Source organism: Pezoporus occidentalis, unplaced genomic scaffold, assembly GCF_034315485.1.
Source record: "Pezoporus occidentalis ecotype Australia unplaced genomic scaffold, CSIRO_AGI_Poc_V1 ctg34, whole genome shotgun sequence".
NCBI classification, from domain to species: Eukaryota; Metazoa; Chordata; class Aves; order Psittaciformes; family Psittacidae; genus Pezoporus; species Pezoporus occidentalis.
In genome coordinates this window covers 3,855,645-3,873,102 of record NW_026915376.1, presented here as the reverse complement: position 1 = coordinate 3,873,102, position 17,458 = coordinate 3,855,645, and the positions used below count along the sequence as shown (strand labels likewise).

At 47.0% G+C, this 17,458-nt stretch overlaps 2 protein-coding genes across 6 annotated transcripts in view; one reads left to right on the top strand and one right to left on the bottom strand.

The window, feature by feature from the left end:
• Nucleotides 1-11,408, bottom strand: part of ABCC10 (ATP binding cassette subfamily C member 10) — a 22,729-nt gene extending 11,321 nt beyond the window's left edge. For 2 of the 4 annotated variants that reach the window (XR_009966820.1, XM_062629590.1), the window contains exons 1-5: nt 5,176-5,283; nt 4,271-4,467; nt 1,949-3,317; nt 450-677; nt 97-253 (exon numbers count right to left, since the gene is read on the bottom strand). Coding sequence is in view for 3 of the 4 variants with exons in the window: in XM_062629590.1 (XP_062485574.1) it covers nt 97-253; nt 450-677; nt 1,949-3,317; nt 4,271-4,431 (1,915 nt within the window). In the remaining variant the exon portion in view is untranslated. Of the gene's footprint in view, nt 1-96; nt 254-449; nt 678-1,948; nt 3,318-4,270; nt 4,468-5,175; nt 5,284-11,280 lie in introns of those variants that run through there. The other 2 variants (XM_062629588.1, XM_062629587.1) reach the window with 2 other exon arrangements.
• Nucleotides 11,040-17,458, top strand: part of ZNF318 (zinc finger protein 318) — a 27,280-nt gene continuing 20,861 nt past the window's right edge. For both annotated transcript variants that reach the window (XR_009966819.1, XM_062629586.1), the window contains exons 1-2: nt 11,040-11,598; nt 16,710-16,855. Coding sequence is in view for 1 of the 2 variants with exons in the window: in XM_062629586.1 (XP_062485570.1) it covers nt 11,227-11,598; nt 16,710-16,855 (518 nt within the window). In the remaining variant the exon portion in view is untranslated. The remainder of the gene's footprint in view (nt 11,599-16,709; nt 16,856-17,458) is intronic.

The window sequence follows — 17,458 nt, the reverse complement described above, 5'->3', positions numbered from 1 at the left end:
TGCCCTCCAGTACTGCCCCTGGCCTCACACCTCAGCTCTCTCTTCCAAGTGTCCCCTGCCCACGGTATCAAGCCCAGCAGCATTCTCTGACATTACCTAGGGCATAATAAGCTTCCAGGTCTTGGTCCACAAGTTCAAGGAAACACTGGATTCGATCCAAGGAAACTTTAGCTTCCAAGGTCCCATTCAACACCCACGGGAAGCTGTTGAGGGGCAGAATAAGCATCCCAACAAGGGCCAATGCTGTGAACACCTGCATGGGTAAGGAAACAGCCATGAGCTGGAGGCAGGACCTCCCTCGCCTCTTGTATTCTCCAAATAGCTTCATCAGTGAGAGCCTGAAGAGCCGTGGGGTGACACAGGTGGGTTTATTTCCCAGAGACTGCAGCCCCATTGTAGATTGTCCTCTGCATGAGACAAGACTGGAGCTCTCTCTACTACCTACTCACCTTTGTGGCAGTGAGCTGGTGACCCAAGAGGACATAGGTGATGAAAATGGTAATGGAGACTACAACAGGCAGTGCTGCCCACAGATACACGCACACAGCATCCAAGTACTTGATGGCTCGTAGCTTCTGCAGCTCCTCATCCCGGCAGGCATTTATCCTGGTGCTGAAGTGCTTCTCCCAGGCATAAAACTTGATCACACGAATGCCACATAGGAACTCTGTCATTAGCTGCAGGCAAAGAGGAAAATCACATAGAACAACCAGTGCTTGCCTAACACACCAAATGTTAGCTAGGCATCTGGGCAGGGGCCAGGTTTGCAGTTGCCTCCTGTTAAGGGCCAGGCTAGAGATACCAGGAACCATTCATTGCTATCAAAGACATAAACTCAAGCGGCAGCTACTGGGAACTTCACTCTTACTCTTTCCACCAGCTTCCTCAACCACCTGTGCCATGTATGGCTCAGGAAAAGGCAAAATATTACCCTACTGCACAACTGAAGGATGTGCAACACAGGTGAAAGCATATGTGGAATTACTATCTCCAGCCTGGATGCCATTTACCTCCATTGACCTGACAGCACCTTGAGATAATAACACCCGGCCCTCAGGCCAGTGCTGCCCTGGCATAGCTAGCCTGTATCCAGAGGCTGCCTGCAGCACAGCCTGCAGCTCAGGTGTCCCATTAACATGCTGTCCTCTAATCCCTGCTCTAAGGCCAGCTTGTGCAGAGCAAGCTGAGATGTGTCTGTACTCAACACAAAACTAAACTAACAAGGCAGACTTCACTCAGCAAACCTCTCCTGCATAGCTGAAGAAAGTCCAGCTTACCCATTACAACTTGATGCACCTTGTGTTGGGAAAAGAAATAAGTTTACAGCTCACAACAGTTCTAACATGGAATTGACTTACACTTAATTCTTCCAAAGCATGATGGAAATGGTGAGTGAAAGCGCTGTCCATTGCATTTGAAATAGAAGGTTAAAAGGTGGGAATCTAATGTTTGATGTAGCAAAGACATGGCACAGCAAATATGCAAAAATCAGTGGAAAAGATGACTGAGGGTGCTAAGCTTGGAGCAATATAAAACCACTACATCCATGATCATTGCCTTTGTCCAGACTGCAAGCCACCTCACCACTGATGGCATTACTGGAGCAATCCTAGATGGAAGCATCTCTAGAGGAAGCAATCAGGAGTCCCACCTTAAGTACTACATGCAGAAAAGAAACCTGCAAGGGAACTTGCATTAGCCCAGGGAACAAGACAAGCATTAGAGATTCACTATCTTGTGGGTGGTGAAACTGCATCACCCTGAAATACTTTTGAACCAAGTGTCTCTGTGTGTGTGCTCCCTCTAGCATTTTTCCCAACAGCTTTGGATCATCACAAGCAGCCAAAAAGCCAATGTTCTAGGGACAAATGGGGAGCAAACACAGCAACAAACTCAGAGAGAAAATCCTGAAAGAATTAATGCCCCAGAGTCACCAGCTCGCCCTCACCTTGACCCGTGCATCCTTGTGTTTCAGCATCTCCTTGTTGTTCATCACGATGTAGTTAGCTATGACCTTGTTTATGGGCACAAGCAGCAGTGCCAGGGCCAATCCTCCCAGAAAAGCTACTCCCACTTGCTGGTAGAGGAGGTAGAGGGTAATGGCAAACTGGAAAGGCAGGCTCCACACCTCGTGCAAGCTGAGGCAGAAGTTGACCAACCTGCTGGTGTCCGTGCTCATGAAGTTGACAATTTCCCCTACTGTGAAGCGCATAATACTGGCACTGCTGACACGCAGAGCCTTGTGGTAGATGGCAGAGATGACGGCAGCCCGCACCATCAGTGTCACCTTGTTCACCTCATAGCTGAACTGGTTCCGCAAAAGAGCACCCAGGAAGGAGCCAGCAAAGAGCCCGAGGGCATAGAGCACCCCATGGCTCAGGGGCTCCTGCCGTGACTCCATGAAGTTCACCAGCAGGTTCAGAAGCAGAGGACCTGAGAAACCCATCAGGTTGCCAGCCAGCTTAAGAAGTCCAAGGGAGTAGAAACGGAGCCCAAAGGCTGCATGAAGGACTGAGAAGAGTTGCACGGCCTCCTGGCCACGGTGCAAGCTGTCTGGGGCATCGCTATTCCCATCGCCTCCAGCAATGATTGAGCTAGTAAGAGACACCGTCTCCTCCTCTACTTGGTGCAGAGCGGCCTTCTTCTGCCAACAAGAGTAGAACCGCTCACAGACCCTGGCAGCCTCCAGCTGGTGAGGAAGTACACAGACATCCTGTGGTTGGTTCAGCTTCCACTGATAGCCACATTTCATAAGAGGGTTCATCCAAATATAAAAGAAGCGTGAGAGCCAGCTCTCACCATCTTCTGACACTCTCTGCTGACCAGGCACTGGGATCCCTGGCTCTGAGATGAGCTGGTCTTGTTGCCAGGAGCTATTGATGGAGAGGAAGTCTTGCCTGCCAGCAGTGGGAAAGAGGCAGGCTATCACATACACAAGCAGAGAGGCCAGCTGAAGGCAGAGAATGGCGAACCTGAAGGAGGCAGTAGGGTGGGCAGGTGACCAAGCCGTCCCGCTTTGGTAGTACCACACCAGCGTGATGATGAACGAAGGTATGGGCAAAAGAGTGAGGAGCATCAGGACCACAGGGCCTCTGGTAAAACTGTGAATGGACTTGCAGAGCGTGAGAAGAGCAAGGCTGTGCGTGAGCCATGTCAGGGCAGCAGTGCCATTGGCAAGCACTTCCAGGTACACAGGGCCCAGCTCCTGCTGAGAAATGGTGGCTGGGATGGTATCAACAAGGAACAGGCCAGCAAGTACTAAGGATGCGGTGATTCTGCATCCCCACCCTGGCCTGCAAAGCACTCGGGAGATGATTCTTAAAGAGGAAAGAAGAGAGAAAAAATTTACAGTTGAAATGCCATCACCTCTCAGTCAGTACTCTCCTTTCTTCCTCTCCTTTTACCCTCTTTATCCATTCACTCATACTTAAAGTCCTGGATTCACCTCCCTCGATTTGTAGCTTTTTCAGAATGTTGGCATTGCTCAACTACATCAGGCCAATATTGCCCAGTATCTGATCAATACCAGAGATTCAGTGCTATCAAAGAATAACATTTCTCTGCATAAATTTGTTTGCAAATTGTGGTATTTCATGGGCAAATCAGACTGCAGACCTTGAGGACTAACAACAATGTTATATTTAACTTCTTTAGCACCAATTACAGATGATCACATTCTCTGTGTCTCATCTGTGGTCCTTGAGTTCTCTTGTGTTTGTGATATTCTGTCTAGAAGCATTATTTCTACCACTGTTGGTTTCAGTGATGCTGCGTGTGTAAAGGCCATAATTTATAGCCCAACAAAATATTTCATTATCACTTGCTTTATTATCCTTTGAACATTGCCATGTTTATGAATTTCAGAAGAGGGTAAACAGAAAAACAATTTTTGTTTTCTCTCAACCTCATATTACTTTATTTACATTTTCCATGCCACCTTGGATTTATATTCTCTCCCAGAAGACTCTCAGTTTTCCCAATCTCCATTCACTGAAATTCTTTTGAAATATTTTCTCACTATAATCACTATAGTGATTTTATGCTCACTACCCAATTCGGTCTTTCTGGATTCCTTTCTGAAGGGACTAGAGTTGTACAACACACTCTGAATTAGAATGGATGCTGACAAACATAGTAACTTTATAATATTGTGCTCTTCTCTAATTATGTATTAAGCACATACATTATTAAGGAGAGCTAATTTCCAGCCTTTCCACCTCACCTCCAGTTCTGCATAATAACCAAGTGTCAGACAAATTAGTTGTCATACCTTGGAGTGCCAAGGAAGCAGGCACTGACCACTGCAAGGACCACATGAGGAATCACATTTAATGTCAGCTGATTAAAGCAATGACCAATGCTGCCATGATCCCAAACAGGGAGTGGGTCCTCTGGGCTGGTTCCACACAAATCAGCCAGGATGTTCTCCATCCTTTGCTGAGAATTCAGTCTGAGAGACAGGATCCCCTAGGGTAGAAAAAAAAGAACAGCATGAGGTACAGCCCCAGTCCGAGGTGGACTGTGATAAGAAACGAATGCAGGGATAGAAACAACTTCCTGGGTCACACAGCCCAGGCCCTGCTGCAGTGCACTTGCTGTCTTAACATCTACTCCACAAAACGATCAAGCTCCATCTTAAACTAAATTATGGTTTTGTCCCCATAAGTCACCCTGGGACCCCAGTGCTCTGGGAATTTGATGCTTTCTGCTTGTTTCCAGGCTGATTTTTTTTCCCCCATGGCCTGTTTACCCTTTGGAAACTAACATCAGGAAGCATTTGCCTTTTTATTGCTCACTTTGAAAATTATTTTGAGCTGCGATCTATCCATTATATTTACATTTTCAAAGAGAGCGTGTAGTATTAACCACCCTCCAAGTCGCTCTGGAGGATGCTGATGCCCAACCAGAAGACCACGCAATACCTTCAGGCTACCCAGGGAGGGACACCCTCAGAGCTCCCTCCTCGGTGCTGGCCCCCGGGGCTGAAGCACACCCGGGAGGGCCTCGGCTTTACGCCGGCTGCCGTTCGCGCCGGCTGAGCCCGTCCCCAGCCCGGGGCCGGCTGAAGGACACAAGCCCGGCACGGGAACCCCGGGACCCCCAGCCCGCCCCACCGGGGAGCAATAGCACAGTTACCCCCCCACGCCGAACTTTGACCCCTGCCCCCCGCCGTACCTCGGTTGGTCCCGCCCCCCACCTCCGCGCTCACCGCAGTGGAAGGGGAAGGCGCAGTGCCGCCCCGTGCGCCCCCTGTGGGCCGGGAGGACGCGCCGCAGCCCTGGCAGCGGGGCCGCAGCGCCCGGGCCTCGTAGCCGGCGGTAGGCAACGAAGTGGGGGCGCGGCTCAAACCGGGCGGGCGGAGCCCGAGGCAGCTCGGAGGTGGGAGCGGCAGCCCCGGCCCGAGGCCCGGCCTTAGGCGGCGGTCAAGGTCCCTGCGGCGCCTGGGAGCGGTTGCCATCTATTCCCAAGCAGCTCCAGCTCAGCAGCCTGTAACGCGCCGTGCCGCCGGCGGGTAGTTGGCGAACACAGGGAGCGTCAGGGATTCAGGTCAAAAGCATGAGGTCGAGAGGAGGGGTAAACACGTCAAACACGCGCACGTAGTTCAGACCTTTATCTTCTAGTTAAAAACAGACTCAAATCAGTCCCCGGTCATGAATAAACACGGTTTTCCCCAAAAGTCCTCTAGTTCCTTCCTTGCGCTCTTATTTACTGCCCCTCCTGCTATCACATCTGCCCCACAGCGCCTGGTACCCTGGACGTTTCTATACCGACACTTGTTACATACTTGCAGTGTCACTGTGTCGATGAGCACAAGGATATCTACGCACTGCTGTGTGTCCAGAAGCCAGCACTAGCAGGGACAGCCCAGGCACTACTTCCATGGATAAAAACGTGCTATAAACACTGCTGGGACAGTGTTTTTTTTTGCTTATAGCAAATGATACAGCTGCAAGAGCACTTTGCCAGCAATGGATGAGTATGCCCAAAGCAGCAACACTCTCTCAGCACAGCAGGTAACAGTTGTAAAAAGCCAGATCATTATCTTAGCCTAAAACAATCATCTGAGTAACACAAACTGTGCATGTTGCACTGGGGAGTGAGTAAATGATCAGCTTCCCAGATGTCAGAAAAGGAGAGGACATCCAGCCTCATCCCTGACAGGCAGGAACAGGAGTGTGCGGTAAACGTCACCACACCCACCCAGCAATTTTGCCTGCTACTGGTGATTTTTATAGCAGATGCACGGAATAGTTCAGTTCCCCCAAGCCCTCCCTCAGTTCTCTCTCATATCAGGGTGAATAATTCATCACAGGTAGAAAACTATTTTCAGCATCAGAGACACAATAAAGACTTCTCTGAACAGTATTATCAGCGGGGTGCTGAGGAAGGAGAGTATCAGTAATGTTCCTGTCTGAGAAAACAGAACAATCTGGCTGAGGGAGTCTGAAGCAGCAGAGATACGAGCAAGAGCTTGTAGGCCACAGTACCCTCTGATTACAGTCTCCTTGAAGGGAGCAGGACAGTGGAGTTCTCCTAAAACCATACACACATATATACATGTCCTTGTTTAATTGCTTTCTCTGAGCATTCTGATTTCTCACAACCCTGAAAGTAATCTTGGCCTGCATGTCAAGGTTGCGAGGCTGCCTTTTCATGACAAAGCTAGATACTGCTATAGATACTTTGTGCCTTTGGCAGTCTGCTCTGTCTGCCACAAGTTGTCCAAAGGTTTCTAGAATGAACTCTCCTGTAGATGCTTTGACACTAAGTTTTATGTCTTCTCTGCTCAAGGAAGCTTCACTTTAACAAAATGGTGTGAAAGCAGCAAACTCTCGAGACAGCAAAGAGGGGATGTATGAGACTGAAGGATGAGCTGCACACAAGTGAAACTTAAAGTTTCAAGGTTCTGATGTCTTATTTCCAAATGAAGAAAACCCAAACAAAAAACCCCACCAAAACAAACTAACAAACCCCAAGCAAACACCCACTTGCCCTGACTGAGAGAAGTTCTCAGGTATCAGGACAAAGACCATCCTTCTCTCTATTAAGCTGATCACCCTCAGAGCTTTTCCATTTCAGCCACATTCTGTTCTAGTGTTTTCCACATACTGCATTCTGCCTGCTCATCTCTCCTAAACTCTATGTTGAAAAGCATGAACTTTTCCACTTCAGCTGAAAGATGGATAGCTTTCAGAGGCCACAGATCCCAGTTTGCTCCAGACAGCATTATCTGGGATCCCATAACTCAGATGGGAAAACAAACATAAAGGTTATTAAAAAAAAAGGCACCCGAGGAGAACACCAATCCACGCTGCCCTATCTGGTATCACTGGTGCCTGTTCAGTGTATGTGCATTTAGACAGGAACATGGCAAGAATCTAAAGAAACATTCCTCCTTGTAGTGCTTCCTTTTGGCTTTCCTTTCTTCTGAATATTGCTGCCTGTGACATTTACTGCTATGTATTTGACTGGTTTAAGATGCGTGCCATGGGGAGTACAGGCTTGTGGGTATATGGCTTACAAAGTACCTTGCACACTATAAATAATCAGACACTTGACATTTATAAAAAATCAGAGCAATCAAAATGAAAGGGAAAAAAAAATAGTAACAGGTTTAATTTAATCCACCCCACAGGCCAATGCAGGCCAGATTTTATTCGCTATTATCCAGAGTTTTTTAATTCTCTGGATTGGTATGCCCCCAGTGGGGAAGAGCTATCTGCCTTCTCTTATGAGTCTATTTTGTAACAGATGACTTAATACGCCTCCCAGGGCTCAGAATCAGGGAATGAGAGCAGGCTGCATGCCCAGTTCACTTCGTAGCTATAAGTAAATATTGAGCTGAAACAGAAGCCAGCCTAGACAAGCCTTAAGTTCAGAACTATCAACTGTGGTTATTTTGCATCAACTGATGCAGAATCTCTGAAAGCAGTTGTCTGTTTGGATGCATTTTCTGTGCTCCCAGGCAGGGTTCTGCTATCAGCTGAACCATCCTCAAGTTCCATTATGTCATAACCAGGGAAGGTTTGATTAGTTGGCTCAGTCCAAGACTTTTCATGAACAGGCTGCTCTGCCTGAACCTGAACCACATGCGTATCTTGCCCTGTTTTCCAGGGGATAAATTAATGCAAAGCTCAGGAGGCAAAAGGGGTGTCTTCCACTGCACAGTCTCATGAGAACACTCATTTTGTCACAAAACCACAAAAATTGTTTCTGTTATTATGAGCAGCCCAGCCATTTAACATTCAAGGGAGTGCTGCACAGTTGTCTCATGTCTCTGAATCTAGTCAGTCATAAAAAGGTAAAAAAGTTATAACCAAGGTCTTAGGTTTTCCTCCATTACTGCACTGCTTTCTAACCCAATGGTCCAGTCTGACTTAACATCAATTCTGATTTCTGCTTACTTGTTCATACTGAGCTACTGCTAACTTTTCTGATTTTCTTTTCCTTCTCAGTATTGTTTGCTCCCCCGACTTTCTTATCTGAGGGCTAATGAGAACTCAGTGACACAGTATTACCCCAACACTGCCCTCAGCACACAATTAGCTAAAAAAAAATCTCTCTCTCCAAGCAGCAGCCAATTGCAAGTTCAAAGATGAGTTTTGGAATGCCAAAGAGGAGTTTGGGAGCTGGAACTTGTAGCAGAGCAGACTGACTGGCACCTCCTTTATCCAGTGAGAGTCTGGAGTGCCAGTCACAGGAGTACTGCAAAAACCTCTGCAAGGCAGAGGCGCAGATTTCAGCACTGATTTGTGGAGTAATTTAACTGAATCTCACTATGGGTGCTCCGTCCCTTTAAAACCTTAACTCAGTAAGGCATGTGATTGAAACATGACACTGCAGCTAGTACAGAATGAGTTTATAAATTCTAATTGTAGAGTAATGCTCAGTAAGATGACAGGGTGCTACAAAATGGTAATGAGCACGAGTCAGTCAAGTATTTTCCTCCAACAAATGGGATTTTTCTCTTCTGAACTCTTTTTACCATTCACTCCTTGAACAGTTTACTTACTGGTGTACCGATAGATGTTTTAATGATCTTTCTGATTAGTTACTGCCATCTGGATTCCTTCACCTTCCAAATGCCACTGACTACCACCAGAAACCACAAGGACATCTCTTCGTCACAAGGTAAAAAGATGTTAGAAAATATCTTCATGTTCTCAGATTTTTCAAAGCTTTTAGATATCATAAGCATATATCACAGCTTTATATGAGCTGACAGGTTTTGTGTGCAGCTTTTTACTCTTGACTGTTCTGAAACCAAACTGTGGTTTAAAATAATTTTTTGAAAACTGATGTGAAGAAAGCAGTAGCATGGAAAAGACACCCAAAATAAAACAAGTCCATTTTCTCCCTCTTGCTAGGCTGTTCTTACTTACTTCAGTTGGTGAAACAGAGGTACACAGGTACCTGACGCTAATGCATTAAAGTTTTTTTTTTCTTCTTTTAATGAACAAACAGAACACATTCAGGATAACAGCATATTCCATGTAGTGATAAACTATTTGGATGTGATGTACAATACAAAACTAGAGGGGAAATTCCTAGGTGCACATCAGAGTTGTAGTTACCATAACGCACAGCTCTGTACCTCACCATGTGTCACCAAATCTGATGCTTTGGGTAGGTAGCCAGAACAGGTTGAGTACCCATTGCCTCCACCATCATTGTGCTTTGCTCCCACTAGAAGGAGATCGGCAGTCTGCTGGGGCTCTTCAAAGATGACATTCGTATCCCAGGATACTTATAACTGAATTGAGGTCACAGATGAACATTATCAGCCATAGCAGAGAAGGGGAAGGAGTGGACAGTAGTAACTGAAAATAGGTATTTTTTATATAGCATTGATCACTGGCATAACCAAGTGTATTTCCTGACCCTGTGTAGTGGTGCACTCACACAGAAAATGTTAAAGTGGGGCAGATGGATTTAATTCAATTGTACACAACGCCTCCCAGCAGAAATACCTTGTTATAGTATCACAGACCCTGACCCACCAGCCTGCTCCTGGTTGCTGCTGCTCTAAGTAGGATGCTTCTAAGGGTGTGTTGTTCTAGCGATTACAGAACACAGGCAATATTTCATCCAACACTGCAAAACTTGACTGGGTCTCCAAAGTCAAACCCTCAGCGCAAACTTTGCCCAGTTTCTGAATATAAAGGCTCAGAAATTCAGGAAATAGGAGAATTTTTTTCAGAACCTTTGCACTCATTACTTTCTATTGCTAGCCCATTTCAGTTAAGACACTCTTCCTCCTCACCAGCCTCAGCATGAAGTAAGAGAAGCATTTCGTGCTTCACTTGTGAGAACTGAAACTGCTGGACTCAGCTGCCTGCACTATGCAGGGCGGGTAGCCAGTGCTCAGGTGAGGAGAGGGAGGAGGCAGGAATCCATTCCTCCCCATCACATCACCCCAGCTCACGGCAGTCACGTCAAGGAAACCTGTTCGGAAACTATGCGCTGGAAGCTCAGGCTCAGCGCCGCCTCATCAAGCAGCCAGGGATTCATCACTAACACGCTTCTGCCTAAGGCCACCACCCATGCCAAGTTCCACAGCACAGTGCAAGCAGAATTAAAACCACCACCAATGCCCTTTTACTGTTGCCTTAACCCGGAGGGCTATCACCGCCCTGTGGCAAGGTCCGACAAAGGCCCACCCCTCAGCGTCTCCCCACAGCTCCCCGGTGTAGCTCCATCAGCCGGGAAACCCAAAGAGAAGCGAGGCGGGGGGAAGCCCCGCAGGACAGTCAAGCAGGACGACGCAGCCGCCGGAGGGCGGGGAAGCGTGACCCCCTCACGGCCACCGGGGCACAGGAGCGGGCAGGGAAGGAGCGGGCAGGGAAGGAGCGGGCAGGGAAGGAGCGGGCAGGGAAGGAGCGGGCAGGGAAGGAGCGGGCAGGGAAGGAGCGGCGCCCTCCCGAGCTCCCGCCTCCCGCCGGCCCGCAGCCCGCCCCGCCACACGTGACCGGCCCTCGGCGGCTGCCATTTTGTGCAGGCGTCCCCAGGCAACACCTCCCATCCCCCGCCCCCTCCGCGGCCCGGGCTTACCCCGCCTCCCCCCCCCCCCCCCCCCCCGGTGTCTGCCTCGGGAGCGCGCGCAGGGCGGCCGGCGGCGCGCACGCGCGGGGGGTGGGGGGGGGTCAGTCGGGGTTACGGGGGGGGGGGGGCCGGGTCAGAGGAGCTGGGGCGATCGCGCGGGCCGCCGGGACCCCCGGCGCCATCATGTACCGCTCCGGCAGCGGCCGCTCCGGCCCCTCATCCTCGTCTTCTTCTCACCGGCTGAAAGACTGTAGCTCGTCGGGGTCCCGCGCTTCCCGCTCTGGCACATCGGGGCCGGGACCAGGCCGCGGCCGGCCTCCCCCGCCGCCACCCGCCGCCGCTGCCGCCTCCGCCTCCTCCGTCTCGCCGCCACGCTCCGCTTCGCCCCGTCCTCCGCCGCGCCGCCACCGCTCCCCGTCGGGCCACCGCGGGGCTTCCCGCCGATCTCCGTCGCCGCACCGCAGCAGAAGGTTGCCATCGCCGCCGGGAACACCAGGGCCCGGGGGGACCCGGGGCCGCCGGGGAAGCGAGCACGGAGACGGCAGCAGCAGCCGGGTAACTACTGCCGTGCGCTGAGGGGTCTCGGTGCGGGGCTTGCCCCCTCCCTCGGGGACTGTCACGCCGTAGGGGGGCTCCCGCCGCCTCCGCGGCCCCCGCCCCCCGCCGCTTGGGGGGCTGTCTCTCCCGCACCGATCCCTGCCGTGCCCTGGGGTCAGCCCGTGTCGCCGCTAGCAGAGCGGCGGGAGCCGGGAGCAGCGGGGCCAGGGCCCCGGGCTTGGCTCTGCGGGGTCCTTGCGGAATTGCACCGGGCCCGGGCTGTCTCTGTGAAGGGGGGAGAAGGGGGATCTGTTCCCTGTTCCTTAGAAACACAAACTGGGGGAAAAGAATCGATTACCGTTTCAGATAATGTTTTGTTTTCTTTAATCCCCGTTACATTTTCCGTCTCTTATCGGCTAGAGCCATTTTAGATAAGGCTCAAGAGATGATGCTATCGTTTGCCAATGCAAAGGATGTAGCTAGTCACTTTCCTCCATTTAACATCGGTTTGTGTTACTGTATAAACATCGCTTAATTCATGGGGCGATAACTTTTTTAAAAGGATGTTGAATGAGTACTTTGAGTTTTTTCAGCTGTCACGGGTATACAAAGGAGACTGTTACAGATTGATATCTTAGGTATTCTTTGGTAGCAGCTGCTTTGTAGTTGGAGCTGTGCACAAGGTGTTCCAGTCTGCTCGCTCAGCCCTGGCAAAATCTGATTTGGGCTTGTGAAACTCTGGTTTGGCATCTGAAGTGATTCCATCTTGGGTGCGGACACCTCCGTACTAAATCAAAGTGTATTGCTGTACTTTTTTGAGCGAGTGGTGTTAGCTCATTTAGGTTTCCTTTTGTTACTCCGTGGTGCAGTGATTGTCTTGTCTGCTAACAACTGTGATGTGCAATGGGTTCGCTGTTGGTTTGCATTGCGTTGAAAGAAGAGATTTTAATACTGGGATGTTTGAAGCTATGGTCACTCAACCCAGCATGTGTACAATTTAAAAGAAGGGGGGACACACTTTTTCTTCATGCTGTGCAGTATATTCTGCCCCCTCCCTTGTGCTCTCATTGTATTTGTGAAGTAGGTGATCAGGTATCAGGGTGAGCTGATTTGAGGGAACAATGCGACTGAAAGTCAGTCTAACACAAATACATTGTCTGCTAAGATTTGTTGCTTGGTGGGACCCTATGAGAGAACGGACTGTCTTCTCTAACGGCAGTATTGGTTCCTGCCGGATTTCTTCGGAGCTGTAGCCATAGAATCAATCACAGGTGACTGTAGTGGAGTTCCAATTCAGTTATTGGTGCTATTTGTTCCTTAAAGGTGAGCTGTCCTGAAGGTATGGGAAGATAATGTGTTTGACAGTTAAGCCAGGCTGAGGAGCTTGCCTCTGGCTGTTTGTTTTTAGGCTCTATTTCACCATTATCTCAATTCTTATAGGTTGTCTGTGGTGTAGCCCTGAAATTACATTGCTACTAAGACCCACGATTGAAAATAAGTAATTTTTAAAAGGTTTTTTTTTTTTGATGCATGCAATTTTGTGTTGTGGTTTGGTAGACAGTTGCATTCACAACTGAGGGGATGACAAAGTGGGATACAGGAGCAGAACTTTCTTAAACTGACTTCACCATCACTTACTCTGTCATTTCACAGTATCCATGACAGGCTGTGAACCTGTGCCGGCTCTCTAAAACTTTCAGTGCCAAATGTGTTGGTGGTTCAGACTTGGAGAAATTTATAACTGGGAATTTTTGACTGGAAGCCTCATGCTCCCCTTTTACGAGGAAAAAAAAAAAAGCCACTCCCCCACCCCCCCGCTTCACACAAGTGTTATTTTTGACAAACACTATTCTCCCAGTTCTCCCAGTGTTATTTTGCACCTTTATGGCTGAAGTTACAGTAATCCTCTTCACAAATTGTTTCAGATTCTTGATGTTTTTCTTGCTTATTCTAATTTCAGAGAAGAAAATTACTAATCTGAGAAATCAGGCTTTAGCAAGTTATCTAGTGCTGAACTGCTGAGCCAATTAGTTTTTATGTTTATTTGCAAGAATATTCATTTAAGGAAAATCTTTCTCTAGGAAGCAGCATTCACAGTAAAAGGGATCTTGAGACAATTAAATATAGCTCTTTAACCTGCATTTTCTTGCATATGGTAAAGCCCAGCGTAATTAATTATTAGAGTGTATATTGTGTACATTTTTTCCATGGAAGTTTTTGTCCATTAAAAGGTGTTTGACCGATACTACTTCATCTTCAAAAGTGATGTTACAAAGCATAAAATGCAAATACAGTTAATTTTACTTTTTAGAAGTACAGTTTACAAAATTAGCATTAATTAGAGAAAGATAAAAACTGGGATTATGATGATGTTTTCCAAACAGTGGAACTAAGTGTCATCAAAACAAAGCAGACACCAGATATGTTGGGTCAGCATGATTGGGTACAGTTTTATGAAAGTTTTCAGATTTATATGACTTAAGCACCCCTCTCTAGAAGTTTGAGGGTACAAAATGTGGAAATCTGGAAAGTTACACAAGTGTTGTTAGTAAATAGTGTTTTGGAGCTGTTGTTGAGGAGAGATGAGTTCAGACAGAAGACTGAGGAAGAGGAATTCAAGTTACGATAAGGAAGGAGGACTAGGAAGAGGGGAATGTATGTGTAAGGGTGGAAGATGCAGGTTGTGGAATGAAGATACTGATGGAGTAAGGGTATGGGGTTAAATGAAGGATGCAAGCTCTAAGTTATTGTCCCTACCCTTCATATGAATTGCAGTACGGAAGGAGCAGCCTTAGAGATTTCTTACTCCCTTTTCTTGACTCTGTGAATTGTTTTGGGGTTTTGTGGGGTTTTGTTTGTTTGGTTGTTGCTTTTTATGAGATGGAGTGCATGCAGTTCAGGTTATCAGCACGATTGCACATTTTCTCATGCACAACTGGGATGCTGACTGCAAGCAGAGCTGTGTATTGGACTTTCTAAGTACAGATGGTGTTAGTTTCTCAGTAGCTGGGGAAAACTTTGTAGGAATTGGAAGAGCATAGAGCTACAGTAATGGGGCAAGTATTGAAAAATATAATGGGGGAGAGGAAGGTCGGGGCTGTACAGTGAGAGATTGTGGCAGACCTTATTTGTTCTTGCAGGGTTAACACATGCTGCTTTTATTTGTTTGCTGGTCAGTGTGCTTGGGTTTTTTATAGTTTCTGTCAGATTCTTTGCTTTCTTGTAAGAAAATAGGCTGAAATTAGAGAACTGGAATATGCTTGGTCAACAGAGAAAGAAGGGAAGAAGAGCTGGCATGGAACCTGTGCAGTATTACATCAATGGTAGCTGCAGTTTAGGTGCCAGAACAGGAAGGGAGGAAAATGCCGTGCAGTGCATAGGTAGGAATGACTGCTGGTGGTGTTCAGTGCTCCAAAGGAAAAAGCTGTTAAAACTGGAATTTCTCAAACTGAACAAAAAAAAACCCAAACTTCTGAAGTTCAAGTTCAAAACTTGCCACTATAACTGCTCTTGCTAGGCAATCTGTATGGCAGTCACAGGCAATCCTAACATCCTACCCTTTCTAAACGTAACACTATTACTTTTCTTTGTGCAGAAGTTTGTTCTGAGATGTAATCATCACTTCTCTGTCTTTATTTCCAGGAGGTGGTCATGTATATGCCCAACTTGCCAACAGTCTTGATGGCAAGAAGATGCCCTTCCAGATAATCGCTTCTTGAGGCAGCCCTCAAAATTCAGTGTTATATTGGGCACAAAGTGAGCCTTCAGAGCGTTTTTATGAGAGATACATGCACCTTTTATATTATGTCTCAGCCAGGCTGTTGCAGGATCACACTGTGTGATACAACACAGCTGGTCTTAGAAAACAATTAAAATGTGTTCTGATAGATGCTGGGATTCAGATTAATGGAGCAAAGTAGATATCAGTCATATGTCACCACAAGACAAGGTTATGTCCCCAGTGGATTCTAGTGCAGATTTGCACTGCAAATAAATCGCGTTCAGGCAAATTTGTGATTTTTTTGTTTGTTTGTTTTTCCTCTTTTGTTTTCTTGATGGAGATTATGTACTGTTCTTTTGCTCTCTGGGAGGATTGAGCTGAATCTGCTGCATCGTCTCAGAGCGTGGATGCGGGCAACATAGTGCACCTGCTGCTTGCCACTGCAGTTTTCAGGAATGAAAGCAATATGCAGTGCATGACTGTTTTGGCAGAAGTGAAGCTGGTTCACTGCTTCCTGTTAAGATGAATCTAAACCATGTTGGTTTAAAAAAGCAAACCCAGTATCTCTGTCTTTAGGCACTCTCATCTGTTTCTTACAGAACTCCCTTTAGATAATTCCTGTATTTTAGTGGCATATTCTAGAGCGATGTGAGGCATAATAGTTAAGCATATCGTACCAGTAGTGACACTTTCTGCATTGAGTATGTGTCCAAAGGAAGGTCTCTGCAGAGGCAGTTAGCTCAGGCCTTCTCCTATACGTTTTTTTGAAGGTGACTTTGCTTAGCTCTGGTTTAGCTCTACTGATAATAAATAATGATAATGGGAACTCTATTATAGGTGTTTTGATAGCCACTGGTACTTTTTTGCATTGCATTTGTATTACATTGCACTTACCTGCTGACAGCAGCATGAGGTGAGGAAAACTGTTGAAAAAATCGCTGCTAGGAAAATCTTTGTTTACACTGGTTTATACTTAGGTTGATATTTTTACTAAAGCTGGAAAGGGCTGAAACACAGACACTTTTATTAAGAAACTCTGGCACTGTTTTTTATGTGATGTTTGTTTAGCTGCTTCTCCTCAAGAAAGGAGGACAGCAGCAAATCTGAGACTTTCTGAACTTCTATTTTTTCCACCTTCCAGAATGGTACTTCATGAAACGTATTTTTGAGTTTAGAGCATGTTATTAGCAGCTGGGATGAGAACTGCAATGCAGTCAATACTGTCCCCTTTCTTTAGTAACTAAAGATAATTGAAATATTTGGAGCAGTTGTCCTCCTAGCTTGATTTTTTTAATTGCTCCATCAACCCCACATTTTATGTGTTAAGCAGAGCAGAGTCACTTGCCTTTCTGTGTCTGAGATTAAAATTCCCTGATTGATGGGCTTGCACTCTTTCTTCAATTTACAGAGACGTTCACCGAGTCTCCGCTCTGAGTCTTCACTGGAACAGAGTTTGCGGATTACTGTTGGTAATGACCGGTATTGCATTGGCACACCAGAGCGAAGGAGGCTGCCTGATAGACTGGGCTCACCAATTGATAACCTGAGTGACAGGTATGGTCCTCTGCAGGTGGGGGTTCAAGCATGTGAAACAGTAAGAACAAGGGAATGGCTGTACTGGGTGAGACCAAACATCTAATTAGCCCAGTGGATGCCTAGGGAACAGGGGTAGGATGGCAGGCATGTAGGTGATGCTTCCCTGGAATACTCTCCCAGCCTCCAGCAAGTTGTGGTGCAGGGGATTCCTGAACAAAAACCAGCTTCCTGTGTTTATAGTAGCTCTAAATAGATACTTCTTCTCTGATTTTTGTCAACTGCTTATTAAACCCCTGTAAACTAAAAGTGCCTGGATTATACTGCAGGAGGGAGATGCTGCTTTTGACATTTCACACCTTCAGCCACCTTCTTTTGTTTCTTATGAATATACTTAGACATGACTGAAAGGAAGGTTGTTTACAGATAGTATAAAGCTTCAACTTTCTCATTTACTGGAAGGACTAGTCTACTTTCCTGATTTTTGAGAACAGTCCAGAAGAAAGCTCTAGTGTAACTTGAAGAAAATTTATTATTTTTACTTCAAAAACTCTGCAGAAGACAAGTGAAACATAGTCAGTTTCATACATGGTAAGTGTTAGAATTCTTAGGATCCCTTGTCTG